The sequence below is a fragment of the Saccopteryx bilineata genome, chromosome 2, assembly GCF_036850765.1.
Source record: "Saccopteryx bilineata isolate mSacBil1 chromosome 2, mSacBil1_pri_phased_curated, whole genome shotgun sequence".
Classification (NCBI taxonomy): domain Eukaryota; kingdom Metazoa; phylum Chordata; class Mammalia; order Chiroptera; family Emballonuridae; genus Saccopteryx; species Saccopteryx bilineata.
This window is the reverse complement of record NC_089491.1, coordinates 12,502,518-12,516,036: the sequence shown is the minus strand read 5'-3', so window position 1 is coordinate 12,516,036 and position 13,519 is coordinate 12,502,518. Positions and strand designations below refer to the sequence as shown.

Genomic DNA, 13,519 nt, shown 5'->3' with positions numbered 1-13,519 from the left:
CAAGGAGATTATTTTGTACCTATGAAATTGTTAATAAAGCCAGCTATAGTGATTAAAAACATGGGTTCTAGTGTCATACAGGCCTAGATTGGAATTGCCATCCTTACATTTAGTAGTTATATGAGCTTGGTCAAGTCACTTTCCTCACTGGGCCTCAGCTTTCTCATCTGTAAAATGGGGACAATAACAGCTCGTTCCTCCTAAGCCCACTGCATTACATGAGACTATAATGAAAGTGTTCAGCAAGTAGTAGGTAGTATCAATAGAATTAAAAGTAAGGTTCCTTTTAAAGGAGATACAACATTCTCAGCATCATATCTGCCATTATGGCTAGTGTGCTTGATGTAGGATGCCTCATTTAATTGAGAGTCAGGACTTCAAGGGAGTGCTTCATATTAGAATTACTCTGTTTAGGGAAATCCCTAGCAGAAATAGTCATGTTATAATTTATGTTCCTGATGTCTCCCTCAACCCAGTCTTCCCCAGGGCACAGGACTGGCATTAAATTGTCCAGGGCATAGACAGGAGTTACCAAGAGTGCACTGCATCCCAGCCAGAGGCTTCAGATCACACTCCTGAGACCGACTTCTGAGACTTTAACCCTTGGGAAGAAGACACACTGGTTCCCCCAGGACCCAGCCAGAGTTGGCTGGAGAAGAGACTGCGCATAACACAAGGATGGGTTGAAGGAGCACTTGGGGGGATGGTATTCCATGAGCCTTTAAAACCCTAAGGAAGACTCCTGTCTTCTCAGGTCTAGGGAAGCTGGAAATGAGTCATACACTCTAAGTGGTCCTATGGCACTCAACTCTACTGACTGAGTCAGAAAGGTCCCAGGCAGTTCCTCACTGTGAACTTTCCAGCCAGAAGAGGAAACTGGAGAATCCAAAGATACCTGAACCCAGTCTATACTTTAACAGGTGAGAATCTGGAAGGGGTAGGGTAGAACACACACACACACACACACACACACACACCTCCTTTCTGAGCCTCACAACTAGGCAGGTTGCTTGGGAAGATGATCTGAGTCTCTGCCTCAAATCAGAAGCCTCTTTATAAACAAAAGACCAAAGGGAATGCTAACATATTCACAAAAGCGTCCAAAGTCACCCTTCCTACAGACAAGTACAAAACGACCTCTCATGCCAGCTTGCCCTGAACGCTGGGAGAGCAGAAGAGTGGCTACTTTCAAGCCTGGTTCCTTGCCCTTCTCCTTCCTCTGATGAAAAGTAAAGATCAGAGGGGGATAGTGTAAGTGTGGGGGTGAGAGCACAGGCTGTGGGGGTCAGACACACCTGCCATTTGATTCTCATTTTCTAGCTATCTGATCTTGAGTATGTCAAATATCTCTGAGACTCAGTCACCATATGCAGAGTTTTTGAGTAAAATAATACCTATTTCATGCCTTGTGAAGAATGAAGCACCATCAAGGTGTCTACACTTTGCAATCCTCTGCAAATAGGTACTTACCATGTTGATGTCCCTGAGAACAGAGAAAGAGAAATGTCAGTTCCCAGAGAGAGGACAGGTGCTGTGAAGCAAATGGGGAACTGGACAGGGATGAAGGAGAGAGTGATGGAGGAGTGGGGTAGCCCCTGTCCTGTTTGTGGAGGGAGGTCCTAACAGTGGATGGGGAGAATGGAACATCACTGATACCAACTGCCTCATCCCACATATCCTCTGCTCCCAGCTTGGGAAGAGTACAGGGACTGTAGCTGAATGGGGAAAGGCAAGTTCTAGGACAGGGAAGGCAAGCAACAAGGAGGTTATCTTGCCCTATCATGTGTTGGGAGGGGCTGTGATGGAGACCATACATCTCTTTTTCAATTGGTAAGCACAAATGGCTTTTTCCAATCTTGCCTCAAGGATATGCTCACATCTCATCTCCCCCAATAACTAGCCCACACTCACTTAGCCAATAAACTGATCTCTTTTCTCTGGACCCTACTTAAACTTCTGGTCATTGTCTTGACTCTTCTCCAAAGGCCTCATAGGCATTTTCTTTTCTTTTTTTTTTCTGAAGCTGGAAACGGGGAGAGACAGTCAGACAGAATCCAGCATGCGCCTGACCGGGATCCACCCGGCATGCCCACCAGGGGGCGACGCTCTGCCCACCAGGGGGCGATGCTCTGCCCCTCCGGGGCGTCGCTCCCTTGCGACCAGAGCCACTCTAGCGCCTGGGGCAGAGGCCAAGGAGCCATCCCCAGCACCCAGGCCATCTTTGCTCCAATGGAGCCTCGCTGCGGAAGGGGAAGAGAGAGACAGAGAGGAAGGAGAGGGGGAGGGGCGGAGAAGCAAATGGGCGCTTCTCCTGTGTGCCCTGGCCAGGAATCAAACCCAGGACTTCTGCACGCCAGGCCAACGCTCCACCACTGAGCAAACCGGCCAGGGCCGGCATTTTCTTATATCACCAATAAGATCCAGAGACGAAGCCCACTTATTCTCTTTTTCTCCCAGCATATTTTGGGCTACAGAGAAACATGTCTGTAAACTGTTTTAATAATTAAATACTGACAGGGTTTAATCTGAATGGATAGCAGAAACTTCAAGGGATGGGAAAGTCAAGCAGAGTGAACCAAACTGCTGTTTCAGACTTCCTCCTGCTCGGACTCTCTGAACAGCTGAAGCAGCAGCCTCTCCTATTTGGCATCTTTCTGGGCATGTACCTGATCACCATGGTGGGGAGCCTGCTCATCATCCTGGCCATCAGCTTGGACCCTCACCTCCACACCCCCATGTACTTCTTCCTGGCCAACCTGTCACTAACTGATGCCTGTTTCACTTCTGCCTCAATCCCCAAAATGCTGACCAACATTCATACCCGGATTAGAACCATCTCTTATTCTGAGTGCCTTGTACAGGTATATTTTCTCATTGTGTTTGGTGGTCTTGACAACTTCCTTTTGTCTGTGATGGCATATGACCGCTATGTGGCCATCTGCCAGCCACTCCATTACAGCACAGTTCTGAGTCCCCAACTCTGCGCACTAGTGCTGGGTGACAACCAATATCCCTGCCCTGATAAATACGCTGTTGCTGACCCAGGTGGCATTCTGCACCCACAAGGTCATCCCCCACTTCTACTGTGATAACAGAGCTCTGCTAAGGCTTGCCTGCTCAGATACCCACATCAACCAGCTGATGATGATCACCATGAGCCTGATGTTCCTCGCCACTCCTCTCATGCTGACCGTCCTCTCTTATGTCCGCATTTCCTGCACTGTGCTTGGCATCTCATCTTCTGGAGGGCGGTGGAAGGCCTTCTCTACCTGTGGTTCTCACCTCACTGTGGTCCTGCTCTTCTATGGGTCTCTCCTGGGCGTGTATTTACCTCCTCCATCAACACACTCTGCAGAAAGGGAAAGTAGGGCTGCCATCCTCTATATGGTGATTATTCCCATGCTAAACCCATTCATCTACAGCTTGAGGAACCGAAACATGAAGAAGACATTGGGTAAACTTTTGGGCTGTAGGAAAAGATTCTTCTTACCATGACAGTGATGCCTGATCCTTTTATCCTCACCCATCCCTGCCCTGTCATTTCAATGACTCCACCACTCTCAGACTGATTTTCAGGGAGGGTTTTCAGGTAAATCTGTGTTAGAGATTTAATCAAAAGGGTATTTCCACTCCTTTACTTGGCTGTGGAATGAAGTGTTCTGCCTCAGTCTCTCTTCTGATCCCAGTGAAGCAACCATGACTCAGAGCAGGGTATCCTTCCTCACTCTTCACCTCTAAATCCAGCATATTAGCCCAAGTGAACCAAGCAATTCTGCCTTTGGGGGCCTGGGATGAGGCGAAGGGATGAAAATACAAACATTACTGAGCATCAACAGTGTTTCTCATTGTTGCTCACGTCGGTACTTGGAGGTAGAACTGTGGAAACAATGATCAGAATGAAATATAACTTCCTCAAACCAGGTAAGTGTGATTCTATACCCACCCTCTTTCTACTGTACTTGTGGGGACCATGACAAATACTGATTGATGATAATAGAAGATAAAGAATTAAATCAATATGTATTTTATGGTGCTTTCTTAATATTTTATTTCTTTAGACAGAAAGCACGTCTTTCTGTTATTGTTATGGATCAATGAAAAGGAGTCAATATTTGTTATGTGCACACTGTGTGCACACTTTGTACTGAGTACATGATTCATCCTCTGTTTCTTTCAGAAAATATTAAATAGAACACGATAAATCAAGTGTGGTGGAAATTTTAGGGCAATAATTTAATGAAAAGTAGTCTGGTGTGGTGGAAATTTTAGGGCAATAATTTAATGAAAAGTAGTCTGGTGTGGTGGAAATTTTAGGGCAATAATTTAACAAAAAGTAGTCTGGTAGAAACGGGCATTCTAGAAGTCATGGAGCTGTAAGTAGTTATCTTTTTGCAGTAGGAGTGCAGGTTACCGCTTCTTTTATTATATGTGTGGGTCTCATTATTCCCACCCCTTCCATCCAAGAGGAAAGGACAAAGGAGAGAAGACAAGTAGCTAAGGGACAGGCAGACAGATGCAATCTTTTTCCTTTTAATATGTTCTTCCTTTAAAACAAGACCTATTATATACAATACATAAAAAAGCCACTGTCCTTTTTTAAAGACTTGGTCCAAGACAAACTTGATCTTGAATCTTTAGAAAACTCTATTTAAGTGCTTCCTTATTTCTCTGGCATGACCTGCTAATCACTGGAACATTTTTGCATGTGTGCCAACCTCCAAATTTGATTTCCTGGTTCGAAAAATACCAAATGGATAGGAAACTTCTGGGGATATTTCTGAGTCCAGAAAATTTTTAGGTGTAGGATTATAGCCTAATATAGTATGGATATACCTCAGCCATTTCTCAACTGCCTCTACTCATTATAAAGCTCAGAAGATAAAGGGACTATTTTTAGGCAGATGGAATAAGTTAGAATAGATGAGCGTATATTCTAAGGAAGGACTCCAGAAATAAAAAAGTCACTGATGTTTTACTTTACTCCAGCAGTTGTATGTGCTTCATTTGACATTTTAAAATATGTGATCAATCTTAAATGTGTTTTAATTAGAAAAGATATTTCTTTGTAAATAAAAATTTAGAAGCTTTATATCATATCCTATCACATCCTGTGCAATATAGATACCTAATTACAACTAATAAAATTCTAAGAATGGAAATAGTCCTTTATATAACACAGAATCATAAAGTAATGACTTTTGGAAATAATAAGATCTCAAACTTAAATATTAAAATACTGTTAAATATTATAATTGGACTTTTAAGTGACAATAATTGATGGTAGATAGAGTGGGAATATAAATTGGCATAGACTTCCAGAAATAAGTTAATATATATTATGAGCACTAAAAATATCTGTATCCTCTGACCTACAGTTGTAATTCTAGGAGTTTGCTCAAGTAAATGTAAAAGAAATATTGCCAAGAATTTATGTATAATAATATTACTCATGAGAGGAAAAAAAACCACTCAAATTTTAATCATTGGGGCTTGATTAATTTATGCTCTGTTGAAATGATAGACTACTGTGTGGCCTTTTCAGTTATTTGCTAATGTATTTTTTTGCGTGTGTGTGACAGAGACAGAGAGAGAGACAGAGAGAGGAACAGATAGGGACAGACAGATAGGAAGGAGAGAGATGAGAAACATCCATTCTTCAATGTGGCTCCTTAGCCTCTTTAGTTCAGGGGTCAGGAACCTTTTTGGCTGAGAGAACCATGAACGCCACATATTTTAAAATGTAATTCCATGAGAGCCATACAATATGTTTAACACTAAATACAAAGTAAATGTGTGCATTTTATGTAAGATCAACAGTTTTAAAGTACAATAAGTCTCTGAATTCTTTTTAATAACGTTGTTATGCTGTTGCTAACCAGTGATGAATAAAGTACTTCTTACCATTAATGCAACTTCTGGTGCTGCATGATTTTGCTGATGGCTTTGTATTCTGGTTGATACGTGGTGAGGTTAAGCTTCATGCAGGCGTTGAGACTTCCATCCATTTAACGTGATCATAGGTTGGTCTTAACGTTCTTTAGATGTGAGAAAGACTGCTCACATGCATACGCAGAGCCAAACATTGTCAGTATAGCAATAATCACATGCTGCAGTGTGTGGTATTGGACGGGAAGCATGTTCCAAGTTTTGACAATCAGTTGGTCTGTGGGTTGAAGATTTTTCATTTCTCCCCATTTGTGTTTGCTTGCCAACTCTGCTTGCTGTCGTGCAAGTCTTTCCAACTGTTCATTCAGTGACTTGAACTTATTCACTCACATGTCTGAGGCCTTCAGGTCAGCAGCTTGTAGCTCAAAATCTCTGACAGAGACAAAGGGGATGTAACTCAGGTCGGCGCTGTCCACTGCACACTCATGTGGATGGGTGATGAACTTAAAAAGACAAGTGTGCTCAAGAAATTCTCCAAAGTGCGCTTTGAATGACTGCAGGAAATTAGATATGAAGTCTGCTAGCTGCTGGAGATCAAGATGTTGAGCAGGGTCACTTGCTGTGCATGCATCTTTAAACTCTCCCAGTTTTTCAAAGTGTAGTAAACGACCTGTTTCAATGTTGGCGATGAAGAGTTCCAGCTTGTTTTCAAATGCAAACACTGCTTGTTGAAGGGATAAAACTGTATTTCCAATGCCTTGCATTTTCACATTGAGCTGGTTCAGATGTTCAGTCACGTCCACGAGATAGTAGAACTTCAGGAGCATCGGTGTTAGCTAACTCAGGATGCTCAATGTTTTTCATTTCAAGAAAAGTCTGAATTTCACTCAGACAAGCCTCAAAAAGGCTGAGCATCTTCCCTCTTGACAACCAACACACATTGCTGTGCAGAAGCAGACCATGATAATTATTCCCAACTTCATCCAGCAGTGTTTTAAACTGGCGATCATTTAAAGCTCGGTCAACAATAAAGTTGACCACCTGAATGACTAGCGACATCACCTCACCAAGCTGCTCGCCACACATCTGAGCACAAAGTGCCTCCTGATGTAGGATGCAGTGAAAACTTAGGGTGGATCTCTTTTCATGTTCACGAAGAAGTGCTACAAATCCTCTGTTTCTCCCCATCATGCATGGAGCACCATCAGTACACACCAAAATAAGTTTATCCATCGGTAGATTTTTTTCTTTAGCGAACTCAATGAAAGACTCAAATCCTCCCCTCTTGTTGTCTCTTTCATAGGCAAAACACCAAGACTTTCCTCGTGTAGTGTGTCACCAACAGCATACCTTGCAATCATGCTGAGCTGGGATAAATGGCTTATGTCTGTTGACTCATCCAAAGCGAGAGAAAAGAATGGTGCTGCATTTATGTTCTTCACTTGTGTTGCCTCAATTTGATTTGCCATCATGATGGTACAATAGTGAACAGTTCTTGCTGACAGAGGCATGTCTTTTATTTGTTTAATTATCTTATCTTTATCCAAAAAGTCATCAAAAAGTTCATTGGCAACATCAAGCATGAATGTTTTGGCATACTCCCCATCTGTGAATAGCTTTCCGTTTCTCACAATTGCTAAAGCACCAGCAAAGCTAGCCAAATTCCAGTCACCTTGTTGGGTCCGAACACGAAGTTGCTGCTGACTAGCTTGCACTCTGCACAGTAGCTCTTGACATGCTTTCTTCCTGTTGTCCTCGGCTAAATATTTCAATGCAAATGTAGTATGGCATGTGTCGAAGTGCCGCTTATATTTGACCATTTCATCGATGCAATTTTATCATTGCATATTAGAAACACTGCAGAACCTGCTCTCTCACAAAGGCAAATTCTTCTGTCCATTCCTGCTGAAAAGTATGATACTCCTCATCTTTTTTTCTTTTAGCCATCTTCTTCATCAAAAGGGTTTCTGCAATTAACTAGCTGACTACTTGATTAAAAGGAGGGAAGTTTACTTCCTGACCTCACAATGACTCATGTACATTATGCATTATCCAATAAAAATTTGGTGTTGTCCCGAAGGACAGCTGTGATTGGCTCCAGCCACCGCAACCATGAACATGAGCGGTAGGAAATGAATGGATTGTAATACATGAGAATTTTTTATATTTTTAACGTTATTTTTTTATTAAAGATTTGTCTATGAGCCAATTGAAACCATCAAAAGAGCCACATCTGGCTTGTGAGCCATAGGTTCCTGACCCCTGCCTTAGTTGTTCATTGATTGCTTTCTCGAATGTGCCTTCACCGGGGAGACTACAGCAGAGTGAGTGACCCTTTGCTCTAGCCAGCAACCTTAAGCTCAAGCCAGTGACCTTGGGCTTCAAGCCAGTGACCATCATGTCATGTCTATGATTCCATGCTCAAGCCAGCAACCCTGTGCTCAAGCTGGTAAGCCCACACTCAAGCCATATGAGCCTGGGCTCAAGCCAGCGACCTCGGGGTTTCAAACCTGAGTCCTCTGTCCCAGTCCAATGCTCTATCTACTGCACCACCACCTGGTCCAGCTGCTAATGTATTTTAAACACAGAATAATGTTAATAGGAAATGATTACTGCATGCATTATAAATCTATTATTCATAATACTTGTCTAAGGAAAACCAACCAAATATTAAGAGCGGCTATCCCAAGATGATGGAATTATACATGATTGCTGTTTTTTTCTTCAACTTATATTATCCACATTTTTTATATTATCCACATCCACTTATATTATCAATTCCAACTTATATTATCCACATTTTCACAATAAAATGTTATTTTAACAATCAAAAATTTAAATATACTTAAAATTTTTATATCAACTTATTTTAGCCAATACCTATACTTCATTATCTGGAATTTGATCTGAAGATAAAACCATCTTTCTCTTCTTAAGAAAGGATTGCTAGAAAATTCTATGCTGTCAACAAACAGATGCTAGATGAGATTATATATTCTGCAACAATGGAGAGAGGCAAAGGGCTTCTTAGAGAAAATTAAGTATTTAAAAATAAACGTAATTCAGCCTGGCTGGATGCTTCAATGGATAGAGCTTCATTCCAGTGCACAGAGGTCACAGGTTCAATCCCTGATCAGGGCACATATGAGAAGTAACCAAATGAGTGCACAGCTAAATGGAACAACTAAGTGAAACAAAGAGTTGATGCTTCTCTCTCTCTCTCTCTCTCTCTCTTTTTCTCAAATCAATGGAAAAAATTTAAAATAAAAGTAATTCTTCCTTCTGTATTAGAAATCAGTTGTGATGTTTTCATTTGGGATTAGAGTTTTTTGTCTATCCACTTGAGCATGAGGAACCTGCTGTCATAACTATTCCAAGATTAAGTCTACATTTTATTATGTATTGTATTGATCAAGGTTCTGGGTAGGGAAAAAGAAACCGCCACTGGTATTTTAAGCAACAAGGAAGTTAATTCAGAAATTTAAGTGCTTACAAAAACATTAAAAGTGTTATAGAACTACAGGCTATAAGATAAGCCTTCAAGAATAACCTTGCCTGACCTGTGGTGGCACAGTGGATAAAGCATCGACCTGGAAATGCTGAGGTCACTGGTTCGAAACCCTGGGCTTGCCTGGTCAAGGCACATATGGGAGTTGATGCTTCCAGCTCCTCCCCCCTTCTCTCTATCTGTCTCTCTCTCCTCTCTCTCTCTCTCTCTCTCTCTCTCTCTGTATCTCTCTCTCCCTCTCTCTCTCCTCTCTAAAAATGAATAAATAAAATTTAAAAAAAATAATAACCTTAAGAAAAATAACAATCTGACTCGTGTGAAGTACTTCCATCTTTACTGCAATCAGGAAGGAGGGTAATTAGAAGGCTACGACTGGCACTATTGAATTCAAGGACATATCACTGCAGCTGCAACCCAAGTATCAGAAATCAGCATCAAAATCACCTCTTGATTCCCACTAACCCAATGACTGGACACAAAAAAGTAGGTTCCAGCTGCCACTCCCAATGCAACTGCCTCTCAGCATCTATGTACCTAGTGACTAAACTCCACAAATACATCTGACAGTAATAAAGGCAAAAAAAAAAAGAAAAAAGAAACAGGATGGCCTCCTTCTCATTTCAATATTCCAAATTTCACATAAGTACATCTATTTGATAGAATCTAATTCACATCCAGAATGTAAACTGCAGAGGAGTCTGGGAAAAATATTCCTTTCTTCTTCCCAGCTTTATAATACAGGAAGGTACACTGCAGTACGGTCAGGATTGATATAGAGTGTCAACTGATTATATCTCCAACAGTTATTAATAAAGCCTTTCCCCTTTTCCTAAGTTAACATGTCTGATCTACAATAATTTAAGTTTGGTAAGTAAACTACCTGAGGCTGAAGAGGAATCATGAGGGCTAAGAGGAACATTCCCTGGTGTTCACAGAGGATTGGAAACAATTTGTGTTCCCAGCAACCAGAGCAGGAAAAGACTTGCACTGAGTCTCCAAAAAGTATTCCCACAGTAATGGAGTCCAGCCGTTCATTCCTAGATGAAAGCCTGATCCACACATTTCCTAACAAAGCTTAAAAGTCAGCCTGAAAAGGTCAAGTACATTCCAGTAAAACTGGCATCTACATCTTCTTTATCCAATCATCTGTCAAGACACACTTCGGTTGTTTCCATGTCTGGTGGTACATACATACAATGGAATACTATTTGGCCATGAGAAAAGGTGAAATACTGCCATTTGTGATGAAATGGATAGATCTTGAGAATATCATATTAAGCAAAATAAATCAGACAGGAAAAGTCAATATGGTTTTGCTCATATGTGGAATATAAAACTGAAAGCAGGGCCTGACCTGTGGTGGCACAGTGGATAAAGCGTCGACCTGGAAATGCTGAGGTCATCGGTTCGAAACCCTGGGCTTGCCTGGTCAAGGCACATATGGGAGTTGATGCTTCCAGCTCCTCACCCCCTGTCTCTCTCTCCTCTCTCTCTGTCTCTCTCTCTCCCTCTCTCTCTCTCCTCTCTAAAGTGAATAAATAAAATAAAATAATTTTTTTTAAAAAACTGAAAGCAATTAATGAGCAAACAGGACAAACAAAAACTCATAGGCACAGTTAACAGTATGGTGTTCTCCAAAGGGAAAGGGAACTTGGGCGTGGGTGGTAAATTGTCAAGTTTATGGTGACCATCTTCATTATCTTTAGCAATATTCAACATATGCTTCTGAGGTAAATGTTTGCATTGTACAGAAGAGAAAACAAAGGCTAAAAAGGTTAAATTACTTGCCTGAAGTGACACAGCTACTAAGAGGCAAGGCTAGAATTTGAACGCAGATCTCTGATTCCAAAATGCATACACTGAACGGTTACTCTTATGCCTAAACAGACATGAATCCACACATCCCTCTCAATTTCTAGCTTTCTCTTTCCCTGCTCCCCTCCCACTGTTCACATGCACAGTTCCAATCAACAGCTTCTTCTAATGACAGCAGAGGACTTGAAGACACGACAAGGCAAACAGGAAGCTAGAGGATGGAGGAGTAAACAGCCTCAGAGATTCTGGTCTCCCCCACAAGCGAGCACACCCCCTGCTTGAGCATAAGTCCCTAGTTAAATATTCTGAAATGACTTGTGAATCAAGCCACGTGATCAGAAAGAAGAGTGGATTTGTGTTTGATAAGTTTTGTGTCCAGGGATGTGTGTGTCTCTGATCTCAGTGTGGAGGTTGCTCTGGGGTGTCCTCTAGGAAAGCTGGAAACTGCGGCAGAAGAAGGTAGAGACAGGAGGCTGGGCACAGCAAACTGACTCCAATCCTGGCCCTGCTACCTTGAGGGGAGGGGGCGTGGTTTGACTTCTGTGAGCCTTTAGATTTCAGGTTATTGCTGAGAGGCTGACTAGCTTAGATTGCTAGTTTCTTCCCACCAAAACAATCCTTGAGAAACAGGTAAACAAAAAAATCTAGGAAATTGTAATAATAATATTAAAACCGAGAAATGCATGCGGACAAGGAAGACAGGAGCTGGACTATAACATGGGGCAGAAAGTGAGGGGGGCAACTGGCCAGGGGAAGCAGTCTGTTGCTGCTCCCTGAGAGTGTTGGGAAGAAAGTTAATGCCAAGACCGTGACTCTGAGGGTTATAAGGGGAAACCCGTGGAGTCTCGTAGCACAAACAATCATGGAAAGTGGTCCTAATGGCTTCTTACCCTAATTCCTCCCCAGGGGTCAGATGACATCATGATCCTGTTGGCTTAGTGTAAAAAAAGACTGGCAGTGTCTGTGGGTCCCCTTAAGTGAGGGGTCTCCAAACTTTTTACACAGGGGGCCAGTTCGCTGTTCCTCAGATCGTTGGAGGGCCGGACTATAAAAAAACTGTGAACAAATCCCTGTGCACACTACACGTATCTTATTTTAAAGTAAAAACACAAAACGGGAACAAATACAATATTTAAAATAAAGAACAAGTAAATTTAAATCAACAAACTGACCAGTATTTCAATGGGAACTATGGGCCTGCTTTTGGCTAATGAGATGGTCAATGTGCTCCTCTCACTGACCACCAATGAAAGAGGTGCCCCTTCCGGAAGTGCGACGAGGGCCAGATAAATGTCCTCCGGGGGCCGCATGCGGCCCGCGGGCCATAGTTTGGGGACCCCTGCCTTAAGTGCTCTGGCATACCAACCAACATGCTAAACGGCTACCCTACTCGCAGCTTATGCCCTGGGCCAGTAAAGCCAATAAGGTAGCAATGATGGGGGCTTCCCTTAATCTGGTGATACAGAGGAGGACAGTGTGGAATAGGAAGCTTATCACCATGAACTTGGTAGAGAAGACCCCCTTTAAAGTATGTCCTATAATGACTCAAAAAATAATACAAAGTAAGAAACTAAATCAGAGGTCCAAGACAGTGTCACCCCAAAAAAACTTAATAAAAAGAAAAAAATAATAAAATAAAACAGAAGTCCAAGTTTTGACTTGATTGGAAATCCAAAATGTATTAAAGATTTTATGCAAGTAGCAGATGAAAAGGTACACTAAATGGCTCTTGCACCTATGTGGTTCTGGCTCAGAATTACCTTTAACTTCTGCCAAGATGTGCCAATTGGCTGGCACATTCGTGATCCTTAAATTAATTTTGAATTCCCATCAGATTCTCAAGTCATAACAGGATCCATTAGATTTAGAGACATGGGAATGCAATGTCCGCCCATCCCCACATTCCCAGGCTCATTTCTAATCTTTCCTCTGCTCCCCTGGGTGTTTGTGCCATGAAAATAGCCCATGCCATGCCCTAGCTGGTTGGCTCAGCAATAGAGTGTCAGCCCGGTGTGTGGAAGTCCCAGGTTCCACTCCCAGGCAGGGCACACAGGAGAAGTACCCATCTGCTTCTCCACTCTCCCCCTCTCCTTTCTCTCTATCTTTCTCTTCCCCTCCTGCAGCCAAGACTCCATTGGAGCAAAGTTGGCCTGGGTGCTGAGGATGGCTCCATGGCCTCCACCTCAGGCGCTAGAATGGCTCCAGCCACAATAGAGCAATGGCCCGGATGGGCAGAGCATCGCCCCCTGGTGGGCATGCTGGTCGGGCACATGCAGGAGTCTGTCTGACTGCCTCCCTGCTTCTCACTTC

General features: G+C 42.5%; 1 protein-coding gene across 1 annotated transcript; it reads left to right on the top strand.

The window, feature by feature from the left end:
* Window positions 1–2,552: 2,552 nt before the first annotated feature.
* Window positions 2,553–3,495, top strand: LOC136322740 (olfactory receptor 1N2-like). The gene is given in 2 exon segments (XM_066254644.1): window positions 2,553–2,989; window positions 2,991–3,495. Coding segments are annotated over 2 exon segments (942 nt in total).
* Window positions 3,496–13,519: the final 10,024 nt, after the last annotated feature.